The sequence below is a fragment of the Osmerus mordax genome, chromosome 7 (genome assembly GCF_038355195.1).
Source record: "Osmerus mordax isolate fOsmMor3 chromosome 7, fOsmMor3.pri, whole genome shotgun sequence".
Taxonomy (NCBI): domain Eukaryota; kingdom Metazoa; phylum Chordata; class Actinopteri; order Osmeriformes; family Osmeridae; genus Osmerus; species Osmerus mordax.
The window spans coordinates 15,810,622-15,825,755 of NC_090056.1; the positions used below are offsets into that span (position 1 = coordinate 15,810,622).

Below are 15,134 nucleotides of genomic sequence, written 5' to 3' on the forward strand. Positions count from 1 at the left end.
AAACCTTCATGACTATTCAAGCCAACAAAACTGTTTCAACTGCTTTCAGCAAACACACATTTTCTTCAGAAAATGTACCTTTTCTAGGTATAATAGGGACTTGATGAAAACGTCAAAGCCCTAACACATATTCATAGTGTGTATATCTATAGATGTATTTGTACATATGAAAGGAATTTGGAATGTAATACAGCCAAAATGTTGGACACATTGCATTGCACATTAGGTGTGTTCGGCTTCATGCAGCGCTGGCGGCTGACTTGAAGCAGCCGGCGCTGAATGAAGTCGGATACACCTATTGAGTTAGTTCTGTCAAGCCCACAGCCGTGTTGTCTTGGTTTTGCCCTGCCCTATTGTTTCCCTGTGTCTGTCCTTAGGTGTGTTCTACTTAATGCAGCGCCGGCGGCGCCGACTTAAAGCTGAGAATGCCATTGGCTGCTTCAAGTCAGCCGGGATGCAGGCGGCTGCAGGCGACGCGGGCGCTGCATGAAGTCGACCGCACCTATTGTCTTCACCTGTGTCTCGTTCAGTGGTTTCAGTTCTCGTTAATCTCATAGTGTCCACCTGTGTCTTGTTTGGTTCTGTGTATTTAGTTTTCTGTTTTGTGTCCAGTCTTTTGTCTTGTCCTTGAGTACCCTGTCTGTTCCTGTTTCAAGAATTAACCCTTTTTTTGTGACGATGACTGGCTACCGCTCCGCGTTTGGGTCCTACCCCCCACACACCGTAACAAGTTCAATCAGTCGTAGATCAATTACTTGCTGAGACTGTCGATTGTCTCTGTCCGCTGAGTAGGCTAATTTATTTTAGAATACACTAGAGGGCATGGAACTGAAGCTAATAATTCTTCACTAAAATATCCACTAATAGGACTTTGGTTTGTGTGTATTGTAATACTATAATACCACAGATGAACAAACATCAATGCCAGCTCTTAAAACTGATTTGTGTTAAAATAAATAAATAATAGATTTTATGTACATAAATCATTTAATAATAATAAAATAAATAATACAGACAGAAACACACGGCACAGGTATTATATATGTTGTTTACTATTATGTTTGTTACATTGGGCAAAATCAAACAAACAATCATACAATACTATAAAAGTTGACACAAACTAGGCTTTTCAGTTTCAGGAAGGCAAAGACATGGCCTGGAAAATGGTAAATAACCCTTGACACCTCGACAAGTGATTGTTTAATTCAAACAGCTCAGCTAACAGAGAGGACTCTTCACCCCTTTGTAATACTTGCAACTAAAATGGAAAAAAATATATAAAAAATGAAAACTTTAGATAAAGGTAAAAATACATACAAAAGGGAAATGAGTGTCCTGTTACGCATCATACTTTATAAAGTGCAGATCTTAATTGTTTTGTATTTCACCAACTGGCCATGATTGAAATATTCTCTCATAAAAAATTGTGGTTGGAAGGACTAAGGCAGACTAATGTGTGACCAATTATTGTGGTTATGGTGAAATTTAAATTTCCAAGAACAACATGTTCCCAAAAAGTGCTAAAACAAAGAGAATAACATATCAACGCTATATTGTCACAAGGTATCATGACATGATCGTTATTGCCTGTTACATCATTCCTCTGTTCCTCAAAACACTTTTAAATGAAATACAAAGCAGGCAAATTATCAAACTAAGAAAATACTTTATCTATTACTCTATGATACACACAGCGCAGAATAGCAACAAGAGGCAAATACAGGACTCTGAATAAAAAATACATCAACCACAGTATAAATTCTAGTACTTCAACTTCAAGGCACAAGACTATGTTAAATAGACAGTTAATTTTCCAACAGTGGATTTTTGAATTTGTATCAAAGTTCACTCTTTTATTTTTGACCTGAACTGGCATTCAATAAATAACTTTGATGTAATTCATTTTATCCTGTACATCATGCAATCATTAAAAATCTCCCTTTTCAGATTTAATGTGGGGTTAGAGGTGTACAAGGAGAAAGCCTGTGTTGATGGACAAACACAAAATCACTGTTTTGCTCTCTAGACTATTGCTTTTTAAAAGCAAGTTTGGTGGAAGAGACTGAGCCCAAACAGCATCGTCATAGCTACAACGTCTGAGATGGCAAATCTAAAGGCAGGGACATGTAGACACACACTACTAGAAAAAAAGGTTTACACATGACCTTCAACCAGCAGAAACAGAAAGCTCACTTAAATTCCTGGAAAATGACAATATATGCTTTGAAGATTACAAGATTTCTGTCTTCCTAACCACATGCAAACACTTCAAACACCTGTTAGCGGAGTACATTCTACATCAGTGTGTCTTGTATTTGAGGGCCAGATACTCTTTGACGAACAATGTTCATTAAAAACAAGGAATCAACCCCATAATCCACCGCAGATTATGTGCGGTTGTCACTGAAGTTTGCTTCTATGCAAGTATGATTAAGATCCCAGATTCCAGAGGAAACTGGTTAAACCCCACTTTGACCTGACATGCCATCTGATCTATTTAACCACTATGTTTTTCATCAAAGGCAACTACTGTTCAATGTCGCTCTCTAATGCAAGGCACTATCCTTTCTGTTCCCGCTTGGCTGACAATGCTACCCAGATGGAGTCAGCAAAGTTGCTGCAGTTTTAAGTCCAAACAGGAGTTAACAGACTGTAGAACATCAAATCAAAACAATTAAACTCAGATTACTTTTTTTTTTTACATTTAGAAAGGGTTAAGTCTTCTTGAGCCACATGTTAAATCTTTGTCCTCTCAGCTGCCCATATCCTTCTCCAACCTGGCCTCCCCCTCCAGTTACATTTGAATGTGGAACTCTGCATCAACATTCTCTACACTTCCTGGGATATACCCCTTCATAGCATTGAACTGCATTAAGCATGGAAGCAAATTACGAGTCTCAAATACATGTCATAGTCCAGGCTGTTCTCAATAGACAAGGGACTAAGTGCAAACTTTGGGCTGCAGGGGTAGCGACTGAGGATGCAGAGTTAGTTGAAAGTGAGCAAGTGATCATACTGCCTGTATGGAGAAAGAGAGAGTCATCAGGACACAGTCCTGTTTTTCTACAGGTGGAGTATATAGGGGAAATAGGAGGAGTCCCAATTTTCTATAGAGACTAAAGTCTGGACATGAATGTATTCAAAAGTGCTCACAACTACAAGCAAAGAGGAGTGTAGTTCTATTGTCGGGCTTTAGACAGCATTGCCCCGTATTGTTTAAAGTTTGAAAACGTTTCATAGCCCTTTAAGAGCAAGGGAGCTCTTATACCAATACTCCCTACCCTTCTGGCTAGGGTCAGGGAAGTGAGGAGACCAAGGGAGGCAGGACACAAGCAACATCTAAGACCTTGTTTACGCTGCATTAAGATGCATTCTGTAAACATGGGTGGCATTGTATACAGTACTTCAGATCCAATGTGCGAAGTAAATATGGGCACAGAAGACAATGGCAATTCATAGAAGACTGACAAGGATGACACCATTAGGTTTTTGCCACTGGATAATACGTCCTTTTTGAGTTGTTGATATGAAACTAAAAACCTTTTTTTATTTACAGATATTTTGGGCTCCAATTCTCCTAACCAAAATATATTTTCAATAGAGTAATAAGTCCAGAACCTCGGATTTCTCTGATCAAGGGTTCAGATGGAAATGATAGCATCGATCTCTGTGTTCACACTAACATGGTGTCAAGCAAACTTCTGGGATGGATTCGCATGACACAACCTTCTTAAATTCCTGTTCCTCCAGATATCAACTGATTATTACAGGTTTAAGATACTGGTGCATCAAAGTAATACATACTTTTTATATTATATTACATTATAAAATTCACTAACAAATATATCTCTGTAACTGTGGCATGCAAGAATATTTTTAAGTTTTTCTTCAGAATGAAAATCATGTTGTTCTAGGGTGGGTGAGACTGGGGTTAAGGGCCTGTTGTGCGTGTGAGAGCATAGGCTAGAATTCATTCAAACATTGTTATTGTGCCACAAAAATGCATGTTGTAGGGTTACACTATTAAGTCAGACATAGTTCACTGGGAGACAGAATAAATACGGTTTGGCTAAAAAATAAAAGCACAATTTTTTTGAATGCCAAGTTTGATGAATTCCAACGATTGTTTGAAGGTTGATAAATAGAAACTATGGATGGCATCTTTGTTCATATCTACACTATGTACCCTAAATTAACATAATGTAAATGAAAAAGTCACCTTGGCCTCAAAACACTATACCTGGAGCATGCAGTCAGTATATTTTGTGCCACATTATCTGAGTCCTACATGTATCTGTGAGTTTGGGCTTACAGAAAGAAAAGTGTTGGGAGCTAAAGTGAATCAAAAAAAGAGTGCATGCAGAATGAGAACTGGGTTGTAACATCAGTGCAATGGATGTAACGTTGGACTAACGTTACACTTCATCTCAACAAAACCTTGCATGTCCGAAATATTCCTGGCTACACCTGTCCTCTATATTTAAAAAACATTGTGTCAACAAAATAAGATTTTTTTTTGTACATTCACTCAACACAACAGACAAAGAAGAACTTCCTTAAATGGGTTTGGTTTTTTCACAAAATCTTTGGGACATAAAATCCATTGATTTACTTTTTCCACTTACAAAAACTAAACTTATCCTCTGAACTAAACTAACTTTTTTAGTTTCATTAAATGTAATACATTTTCTACGAATCAGAAAAATTCTAAGATATCTATGACAACATAATGTAAATAAACCCTGTACATTCATTTAATAAATTGTATTTCCTCAACAATCTTTGGAAAAATAACTAAACTAAATGAATAGTCAGGTTAACCTTGATTACATGCCAGTTTATTAGGTCATGTACATTTATAATTTTATCGATCCCTTGTCTGGGGTTATAAGTGCTCTGGTCTGTGCAGTCATACACATATTGATAATAGCCAGCTAGATTGTTAGATCACTTTACAGCTTAAACAGACTGTCATTACTAAAAAATGAAAAGCACAATGCCTACTTCTAGTACTTTACACAAAGCACAAAGAGGGCATGAATATGATGGTGAATATAACTGAAAACTTCACCTGGATAAATATCCTTCCTTTGTCAACACACATGCTGCAGTAAACACCATACTGTATTATTTTCATATTGGTTAGTGTGGAAGATCAACCTCCTGTTTATGAGCATCAAATAAATGTGTGAGAAACCAGTAGACAGGAAGTTCTTATCTGTCTGTCAGTATCATGGCAGTTTCCTCTCGAAGCTTCGGAGTGGTTGACAGAAACATCGCATGGGGGAGATCTTCATTAATACACATCTGTGATAAAACATCCCTCAAACATTCTGGATGTGAATGACAATTGTGGTTTTAGGAGACTGGGCTGAAACGGACTGAAACTGGGCCCTATTCAGAACCTGGATCCCCATTTTCATTATATTTTACCCCACCTCATTTCAACTGGCTATTTTCGAATCCTACTCTGTCCAATTAACAAATTATGTTACTCATCACATTAACATGATTGCAGATGTTTTTTTTCCATGTCAAAGCAAAAGACTCATACCCAGTTGATAACACAGCTGGCGGTCTGGACAGCTATCAGCAAGACAGTAGTCTTGCACGGACACAGAGTAAAACAGGATTATATATAATTTATAATGGAGACTCTCTATAGAAAATCTATTTAAGTAAACATCAGCTATGGCATCCAAAAGGTAGACATTCCCCCCGGGAGGCTACATTGCCTCAGACCATTACACTCTTGTCTACAACATACATCATGGCCAAGCGGATTGTGTGGAAGAAGACACACAAAAGGTACACACTTTTTTGGCAAATTAAACACAATTCTATTCCATCTCATGAACCAGATCAAAATAATTAGGTACATGATGTGAGAAACCAGACCTTTGTCAAAGACATCAAATAGTAAGATTAGGGTGCATTTAATTTAGCTCCAAATTTTTTTATGATGGAACTGTTCCATTGGTTTCTTTGTACTTGGTGAACTAAATCAAGTGAATCTTAAGTAGGCCTATTTGCCAGTGTTTGGTCCAAGGTCTGTTTCTTACTGCAATCTTTCCACCTCCTTGAAGCTTTGACAAATGTACGGTGGGTTAAAGTGGATATTGTTCAATTTTAAAGCTGTGACAGAAAAAAGAACAAACAAAATGTGTTAATCAGGAAGCAATCTTGTTTTGGGTGTTTGTTAAGAGCAAATCCTTAACACAGCCCAACCCCACAGAGAAAACATGACAACAGCTGCCTTGTGTTTGTATGTACACACATTTTTTTGTCGCTTTTCTTCTCCTCCATTTGTTTTTCTAATAAAAAAAGAAACGCCCGATTTTGCTCCGCTTCTCTCTTCAGGACTGCTTTCCCGTTGGTGCAGACAGATTGTGGGCCCCCTGTAAGTCACATAGCCAGCCAATCAGCTGACCCTCTCACTGACGGCTGTCCGGGATTCGACCGTCTCCTCTCGGCTGGGCCGAGGCACGGCTGAGGAGGGCACTATGTCTCTCAGATCCCTCCCCTCACCTGCAGCCTCGTCAGCTCGATGCTTGGCCCTGCCATCAGATGCTAAGACAGGTGCAGTCCTGGTGGAGGTGGAGCCTGTGGTGTTAGGGCAGCTGTCCGGAGCCCCTTCTCTGCTGCCAACGGGCTGGCCTCCACGGTAGGGCCGAGGGCTGCTCAGGTCCTGGGGTTCCGCCTGGTTCCTCTGCAGGACTTGGGCCCCAGTCAAGTTGGGGCTGGGAGACGATAGGCTAATGGAAGGCTGGGAGACGTGGGAGGCCTGGGGCTGCTCTAAGGAGGTGGTAGAGGAGGAAGAGTGTTGGTGATGGTGATGATGGCGATGGTGGTGGTGATGGTGTGGGTGTTTGTGTGGAACACGCTCTTTTCTCTTGTGGCTTTTGGAGGGACTACTGATGCTGCTGCTGCTACCTCCACCGCCTCCAACACCTCCTCCTACTCCTGCAGTAACTATGACCGGGGCCAGAGGAGCCTCCTTCTGCTTCCTCCCTTGGCTCTTTGGCGGCTTCTGTCCCAGTTGCTGCTGTTGTGGCTCCTGCAGTGCTGTCACCACCACCTGGACTCCTGTCTCCGTCCCAGCCCCCCCTCCACTTCCACCACCACCTCCTGTTGTCTCTCCTCCTCCTCCTTTACTTCCTCCACCACTTCCTCCACCACTCCCTCCTCCCTCTCCTCTTCCGGCACCTCCCGTGACCAGTTCCGCTGTGGACGTGGCTGGGCTCTCCATCTCCTCCACGGTCTCCCTGGTCTTGCGTTTTTTGATGGGCAGGGCAGTCTGTTGGACGGGCTTGGCGGAAGACTCCTTCTGGGTTTTCCTCTTGGCCTCAGCTGCCATCATGGCAGCTGCTGTGTATGAAGATGTGCTGCTCCCGGCCGCCGCAGACGCAGGCTTACGTCCTCGCTTCTTTGGTGCCTGGGCCTGAGGCTCCTGCTCTGCTTTTCTCTTCCTTCCAGGTCGGGCCTTGGCCATGAGGACAGGAACTGGTATAGGGGCCTGGGTCTTAGCGGCGCTAAAGGGCATCTTGACAAGTAGTTTCCCTGGACTTTTTTCCACCACGCGCTTCATAGCCACACCCTCAGTGGCAGGGCGGACTTTCCCACTGCCCTTAGGTCGCCCCCGGCCCCTCCCCGAAGGTTTGACCACCTTGGCTTTTTTGGGAGGTCTCTTTTCACGGCGGGAGGGGCTACCACGACCTGTGACGGTGAAGTCAAAGTCGTTCGGATCTGTGGTGGTGTCACCAACCTTCTGGAAGTACGCAATCAGCTCCACCTTCGAACGGAAGGCTTTACCTTCCGGGCTGAGGACAGGGAGAAACACATTTTTATTTGATAAAAGCTCAACTCAACAGCACTGTTATACTCTATTTTGGTTCATTTTTGAGTCACACTTCACAGATTGATGTAGAATTGTAAGATGATATACCTTAATACTAGAATACAAATGTTTTGTTGTAATTTAGGAGGGAAAAACTCACTTAATCAGGTAGACGTCAAACTTGCCAGCCGAGCGCCCAGACTTGCGCTGTTTGAGTTTGCGTGTCCAACCCTCTGGCAGGGACGGGTCGTCATAAAGCGGACCACGGTCCCTGATGATCGAACGCCGCTGTTTGGGAGACCCTGCAGACTCCCCAGCTGCGGAGTCTGAGGCTGTCGACTCTGAGGCAGCACGCTCCACAGGCTCCGATGGCCCAGCCTCCAACCCCTGGGACGGCTGTCCACCCAGCACCAGCCCTCCTGCAGGGGAAGGAGCTGAGGTGGTCGACTCCACCCTCTCTGCATCCCGTCTCTCCCGCCGAGACTTCTTGGACTTGTGTGTCTTTGTCTCCTTGGAGCTGGTCTGCTGGGGCTGGTCAGGGTCCTCACTGCACATGGACAAAGGGTTACAATAATGAGTGTGAACTGAAAGTCAACTGTATTAAAAATGGACCCCCCCCCCTATTTCAAAGGATGCCTGATGTATAGGGTTTAGGAAACAAAACAACATCCATGTCCCAATTAATGGTCATACACATCATTCTGTTGTGTTATATTGGGATTGTTTGTAGAAAAAAAACTACGATGACTACTATGAGGAACGATAACAACTGAGTCTGAACTAATAGACACCAAGTTAAGAGGTACCCCGTGACGCAGCCAGGCACAGGCAACATTGTCTTAAGAGGCACTATCGCTGCACATGGTGTATATACACTAATTAGAAATAGATCAGAGCTCTGGACTACGTATTTACAACACTTTCTGGAAAGACGAACAGAATTGCATACAATACAATGCATTACATATGATGGGTGATGTAGTTGATGGCACAAAAACAGCAGTGGCAACCTAAAAATGGGCCAACTCATGTCAGCAGCGAAAATGGCTTGCTAGGTATCTCTAGCGAGTGCAGTACCGATATTAAATGTATAATTGGCTGTAGATGAAAAATGCATTTATTGCCACGACAACATACGGGCTACAAGCGGTAATAGCACAGCCTAATCCTTGACCCTCTGCGTAGGTAGAAGCTCGATTGCGTTAGCTACACATTTATTTATCTAACCCGTTAGCCGATAGAAATAGTCCGAGGGTGGAGGATGCGGTGATTTCGAAAGGGTGAGAACGGACACAAAAACAGGGCTCGGGGTTTCTTTTTTACACTAATGACAAATAACCCGTAAATTCAAAGAAAATGGGAGTTTTGAGAGTTTGGAAAATAAGAGTCAAACACACCCCCACGAACGCTTTATGCTGATGCTATTTCCTTGCCCATCCATGATCTCGCAAAGTAGGGGAAATACTTAGCTAGCTAGCAATAACTTGGTGACGTATTCTATACGCCTCTCTCAGTACACCAGTCAGTTGAACTGTCCATAATACATAAAGACACAACATTACTTTGCAAAACACTCAAGCAAAAATTACACGACCAGAAACATTATCTATCACGACATTGAAATGGTGAATATATGTAATTCACACTTACAGTCTCTCCTCTCCGCTCTCTACGGCGGCCATTTTTATTTAAATAAATAATTTTATAAAAATTCTCCAAACATCTCTCTGGGTACCTCTCTCCCGCCCCCTGCCACAATTTCAACGCCGTCATTTCTCAACTATCGCGAGATAGTGATATGACTAGTAATGTTTGCCAGTAACCTTGGGATCTCGCGAGAAAACGTCCAGTTACGTTAATTTATCAGTGGTTTCGAACTTTCAGATGAGGACACCGTCTCAATCTGCAGCATGCATGAGACATGGTGCCTGAAATACCATTATAGAAATCTAATTCTGCAAGAACCGGTGCCGAGTGGCAAGCATGAGAGCAAGCCAACTAACGTGAAGTTATTGCTCTTAATAAAACAGAATTTCTTAACTGGGCAGATCAAACGCTCTCATTTAATGTAGACGGTCTGTCTGCTTTACTGTCCAGTTATCTTGCAAAGATTCCTTCCACAACCGTATCCGCGTGGGCCTCTTAAATCTGATGTATCCTGGCTTCTGTCACCTTTGCGTGACGTCCCAGGTGTCAGCACGGTGCACACTGATAGCTGAGCACCTCAATTGAAATCCTGCTGTTTTCTAAATTCAACAATTTTATAATTGTGTAGACCTATTGATACAACTTGACAACAACATGCGGGGTATGTTTCTGTTCATAATTGGGTTTCAATTATGTGGACTTGAATTCGCTGCAAACGTCGCTGAAGAGGGGAGAGTGGAGTTGCAGAAGTTTCAAAACCTTGCTGCCCAACGCTACGGCGAATGTTGGTCTCTTGCTTTACAGAACATAAATGCACGCTGTCAAGAATTCACTGCGGATATGCAAAGCAGGATTGCTCTGCGCTTTACTCACTGCCACCTGCAGAGGTCAAATAAAACAAAATAATTCATTCACGTACATGTTTAGCTACATAACTCATTGTGTTCTTAGCCTATTACCTTCAAATCTAACGCTGCTTCCAGTGATATCTTTTTTTTGTTTTTATCTTTCAGGTCCAACCGGCCTTTCCCTGAGTGTCCAGAGGGTAGTGAAGTCAGCTTCTGCACCAGAGACATGGATCCAGTGGCCTTCAATGCCTACACAGAGTTCTTCACCCATGCCCACAGCATTTGCCACTACCTGCAGAGTGAGAGCTGGCAGCACCAGGCAGAAAACACCATACACAGGTCAGGTGATTCAGTGAAAGATATCGAAAAAGGGTGAAATTGAATGAATTCATAGCCTCTTAGCGCAGTCCCATATGCTACTGGACCAAATAAGATGTAGCTCCAGATAAGCTATGTTGCTACATTTGATGTATTTGTTTTGTCTCACAGGTTAACCGAGAGCTCCGCAGGAGTGGTGGAGAAGCTGACTTCTACACAGAGGATGGCAGAGGATCTGGTGGAGGCTCAGAGTGCTGCCCTAAAGTCCCAGGAGACCATCCTACGCAATGGAGAGGAGCTCAAACACACCCTGCATCATTCCACTCAAGGTGGCATCAAAACCTACAGTTTCAAAAATCACCCCTTTCTCCCTTTCTGACTTTTCCCCCCCTCCTCTCTCCCCGCATGGCTCCTCCTCTACTCTTCTATCTTTTCCTGTTTTCACCCTTCTTGTTCCTCCCTTTCCCCTCTCTTATATTGTCCCCCACTAATCCTCCTCTTATCTCCCTCATTTCCCTTCTCCTCCTTTTCTCCAGGTCTGAGGGAGGTGTTTGCTGAGATGAAGCTGACAGCCCACGAGCAGCAAGTGGCCTTCTCAGAGATATTCAACCGCGTCACTTTCTTGCAGAGCTTCATCCTGTCTGAGTCCCACACCCTAAACTGTGTGCTCTACAACTCCCTGGCCTTCTGCACTGCCTTCCTCCTCACTTCCACACGGCGCACCTCCAGTGCCAGGTAGGCGGCCATAATCAGTTGTGTACAACAGCCGGTTACAAAATAGTTTTCCATTCAGGTTCTATGAACACCCAAGTCTCCTTGAGTGGCTGCTCTGTTTTATTCAGGCTGGTTCTCTTCGGTCTGGTGGGTCTGAACGTATACCTAGAGAGGATTATCTGCAGGGCAGTGCTAGATGACTCCAACCCCGGATACCAGCAGATGGTGAGGCAGACAAACTTAAACCTGTGGCTAGGTAGGGGAACCCACATCAGTTAAGGGGAAAGGAAATATTAAATAGCGGTCTACTATTAAGTAACTATATCAGGTAATCTGCTAACCTTATACAATGTACTCTCCCAATGTGTGTGTGTGTGTGTTTAGGAGCAGGTCAGCTTCTTGGTGGGAATTCTGAGAAGAGTGATGGTTCTGGTGGGACTTCTTGTCCTGGTCTTCTGTGTTGTTCGGTTCAGAGACGTGACCAAGGAGAGTCTGGAAATCCTGACTCAGCTCAGAGAGACCCAGTCCAGCCTGAAGCTGGCTTTGCAGCAGGCTGGTAGGTGCCTGGAGGGTAATACTAGATGTACCCTGAGATGTCAGCATAGTACATGCACAAAAACTACCAGTGCTTCAACTTTACACTTTGTCAGTTTATGTATGTCACTCTCTCTCTCTCTTTGTCTATCTGTCTTCATGTATGCATGTGTACATCTCCCTGTCCCTGTCTTTCTTGCTGTCTGTTTTTTTTCTGACCAGAGAGTCTCTCAGAGTCATTGGAGACACACAGAGGTGAAGAGAATAGTCAGATGTGTGAACGTCAGAGGAGGAGGGAGAGAGAAAAGGAGGAAAGCAGCTTGGTCCCTTGGTCCTCTACTGTGATAATAGACTCTACAGCAGTACAGAACCTTCACACATCTAAGCGCTCAAATGGAGGTATTGAATACAGCATATTTAGTCTCCTGTACTTTAGTAACTCTTTGTAGTTCTTTCAATTAGGGTTGGATCAATTGATGAAAATACTCATTAGGATTGAGTGTGTGTGTGTTTGTGTTAGACTGGCTATATGACAGCCTGTCTAGCAGCTCTGGTGCTGCAGTGGAGACTAGTCAAGCACTAGCTAGTCCTGCTAGATGCCAGCGGCGCTCCTCAACCTCCAGACGGCTTCCTTCCTCCCCGGTGGTCTACAGCATCTTGGTGGAGGACAAGGTGGGGACACGTTCTTTCACCTCTCTCATTGGACAAAAGGATTGGGACACATGACCATCACACCTATGATTTTTTTGTACTTCTTATCCCAAAACTACAGGCAGTAATATGTAGTTTCCTCCGCAGCCTCGCTACAATCTGAGGAACCGCAGGTCATCTGTGCTGGGGCCTGATGTACACAGAAACCTCAACTCGAGAAGGGAACACCAGCAGTACAAGGACTGATCTATCATTTGTATGACTGTATACAGATTACCGACAGATTAGGAAAGACTGATTATTATCACAACTAGTTTAGGGATGTTTTTATAAATGTAATGTTTTCTGTCAGTACTCTTTTCACTAATATGTATTTTAATTGGGCTTAAAATAAAATTAAACAAACCATTTTGTGTTTTTCTGATGTTTCTTTTGAAGGACTGCTTCTGTAAGACTAAATAACACATTTTCTTTGTCAGCAATACCACCACCTACTGGTTTGAGGTGTGAAGTTCATCTGCTGTTGGGTGGAGCACAGCTGCCAGTTTTGAATGACCCTCTGAACTGGTCATACTGTACATGAGTTATTCCACTCTTGCTGAATCAAACTATTTTTAACAGATTGTTTGAATGCCACATACTTTTGTCATTCTGACTATAAGTTTGAGTATGTGTTTTTGGATGAATATTTCTGTGATGCAGAATACAAACCTGATCTTGTTGGATGTCTGATTCCTTTGTTTTTCTTTTCACCTCTAAGACAGCTCCACACAAACCCCTGAATCCACATGGTCCTGTCATCCCAGATGTGACCTATGAGTGCATATATGTTGCACTGGAAGGATATGTGGATGCTTCAGAGTCTCAGCCTTCCTCTGGCAAGCATTCCCTCTATAATCTCTTTCCTGGCTAATAAACGTTCCCTGGTCTGAAGTCTGCAGCTGGAGATCTCAATGACTCAACCATCCACTCCAGAGGATACAAACACACAGAGAGCCACAGGAAATACCAGTGAGCAGACTCGGTCTAGTGTCCACTGGCCTTCACCCCCAGACACTACCCATAGGAAGTTAACATTTGTATTAATAGTTAATTGGATATATCGGACACTGCAGATTATATTGCTCTATAAACATTGAAATAAAGTGTGTGTATTGTAGCTTAATGCCTACATTATGGGGCAACAAACCTGCAAGCATTTATTCTCCAAAGGTAACGGCTTTATATTACTAAATAGCCTGTTAGTATAATTACCGATTCACACGACCGTTTGACCGTTTTTCGCTACTGGGCCAACTGTGGAAATCTGGGTCAACCCGTGGACGACGGTGACCCCGCAGCTCTGTCTCCACCTTTGTCTTTTTTCAATGTATTTTTTATGATTATTTATTAGGGTTCACATTGATTAAGAATAGTTATACAATGCTTCATGCAATAAAAGCCAGTATTTGTTGACTTTGTGGGGGTAAAAAAAAAAACTAGGAATCTTTTCAACGTTTTTACTTTGCCTCAAATTTCAGGCTCAAAAAAGAGTAAATGAGAACCAGACTGTGGGAAGAGGAGAGATGGTGGAGAAGGGGGGGCCGAGACCGGTTTCAGATGTCGACGGAATAACGCACACAGGAGCAAGGAAAGAGAGGGGGAGAGAATGAGGGGGTTAAGTTCAACACATTTTGGGAATTGCATTTTGAGTTGCTGAAAGTTTATCTCAAAAACAATGGATAACAAATCGGTGGACATGGATTTATTGATGGCAATATAGCATTCCAAAGATATGAAACCGTTATTGGAATTGTCGAAGAAATCAAGTCGGGAGTTTAAAAATACAATTGAATCTGGTTAGGGAAGCTGAGTTAGCATATTTAGGTTAAACGTTTCAGGAGGAAAAAAAGTGAAGAATAGCAGGGGAGCGATGTTACTTAGTTGGTCGCCCCAACATTTTTTTATGTAAAAAATGTAGGCTACGTTTATTACATGTAGGCTATCATGGAAGGAATGTTTTTATTGCCAGTTGCCGATGTTACTGTGGTAGAACTTTGTTCTATCAGAGGTTTTGTGAAGGGATGTCAGTTATAGCGCTCGTTGCGTTTTTGTGACTGTACGCCACTCAGAGGACTACAGGCTAGTCTGGCTACTTTGTTAGGCTACTTCTCCCTTTCATTTTACAGATGTGGTTGGATGCGCCGAACTGATCTCGGGATCAACAATGTGGCCAACTTCAAAGAGAATGTACAGTAACAACTGCCGTCCAGTACCGGAGTAATTTCCAGACGTTTGGATTGGATTATATTCTCTTCTCTTATAGGATGTTCTGACTTTAATAGTAAGTAGTAGCCTAGGATGTAGACAGAAGCCATTCTTGAAGTGTAAAAAGTTGCTCTATTTGTACATTAACGGAAACACGTTAATACCACTTTGATGGCTTTTAACGTCGTTCAAGGAGAAGTTTATCGAAGTTCTAGTCATACAGCATACCGTGAAAGTCTGCTCTCTGAAGAAGACAGTTTGGTGGGAATTCTGTCCCTCACAGCCGGTAGTCCGGGAAGGGACAACCTCACAAATCAAGTGATTTCCTCGGGGACGCA

The 15,134-nt window shown here is 42.9% G+C and overlaps 2 protein-coding genes across 2 annotated transcripts; one reads left to right on the top strand and one right to left on the bottom strand.

The window, feature by feature from the left end:
• Positions 1 to 4,816: 4,816 nt before the first annotated feature.
• Positions 4,817 to 9,519, bottom strand: mecp2 (methyl CpG binding protein 2). The gene is made up of 3 exons (XM_067240165.1): positions 9,488 to 9,519; positions 7,998 to 8,384; positions 4,817 to 7,820 (listed from the first exon to the last, which is right to left on the bottom strand). The coding sequence occupies exons 1-3, from the start codon at positions 9,517 to 9,519 to the stop codon at positions 6,422 to 6,424; spliced, it is 1,818 nt and encodes a 605-aa protein (XP_067096266.1). The 3' UTR covers positions 4,817 to 6,421.
• Positions 9,520 to 10,161: 642 nt separating this feature from the next.
• On the top strand, positions 10,162 to 12,945 carry LOC136946001 (uncharacterized). The gene is made up of 9 exons (XM_067240166.1): positions 10,162 to 10,371; positions 10,498 to 10,671; positions 10,822 to 10,979; positions 11,187 to 11,385; positions 11,493 to 11,589; positions 11,749 to 11,920; positions 12,121 to 12,297; positions 12,419 to 12,570; positions 12,697 to 12,945. Exons 1-9 carry the CDS (start codon positions 10,325 to 10,327, stop codon positions 12,793 to 12,795), a joined length of 1,275 nt encoding a protein of 424 aa, XP_067096267.1. The 5' UTR covers positions 10,162 to 10,324; the 3' UTR covers positions 12,796 to 12,945.
• Positions 12,946 to 15,134: the final 2,189 nt, after the last annotated feature.

Bases quoted from the DNA above. Each gene is read 5' to 3' on its own strand.
- LOC136946001 (XM_067240166.1), top strand. From the start codon at position 10,325: ATGCAAAGCAGGATTGCTCTGCGCTTTACTCACTGCCACCTGCAGAG. The intron at 10,372-10,497 runs GTCAAATAAAAC...TTTATCTTTCAG, and splicing joins ACTCACTGCCACCTGCAGAG to GTCCAACCGGCCTTTCCCTG. The intron at 10,980-11,186 runs GTGGCATCAAAA...CCTTTTCTCCAG, and splicing joins CCTGCATCATTCCACTCAAG to GTCTGAGGGAGGTGTTTGCT.
- mecp2 (XM_067240165.1), bottom strand. From the start codon at position 9,519: ATGGCCGCCGTAGAGAGCGGAGAGGAGAGACT. The intron at 8,385-9,487 runs GTAAGTGTGAAT...GTCCATGTGCAG, and splicing joins GAGAGCGGAGAGGAGAGACT to TGAGGACCCTGACCAGCCCC. The intron at 7,821-7,997 runs GTGAGTTTTTCC...CCCTGTCCTCAG, and splicing joins TTTGACGTCTACCTGATTAA to CCCGGAAGGTAAAGCCTTCC.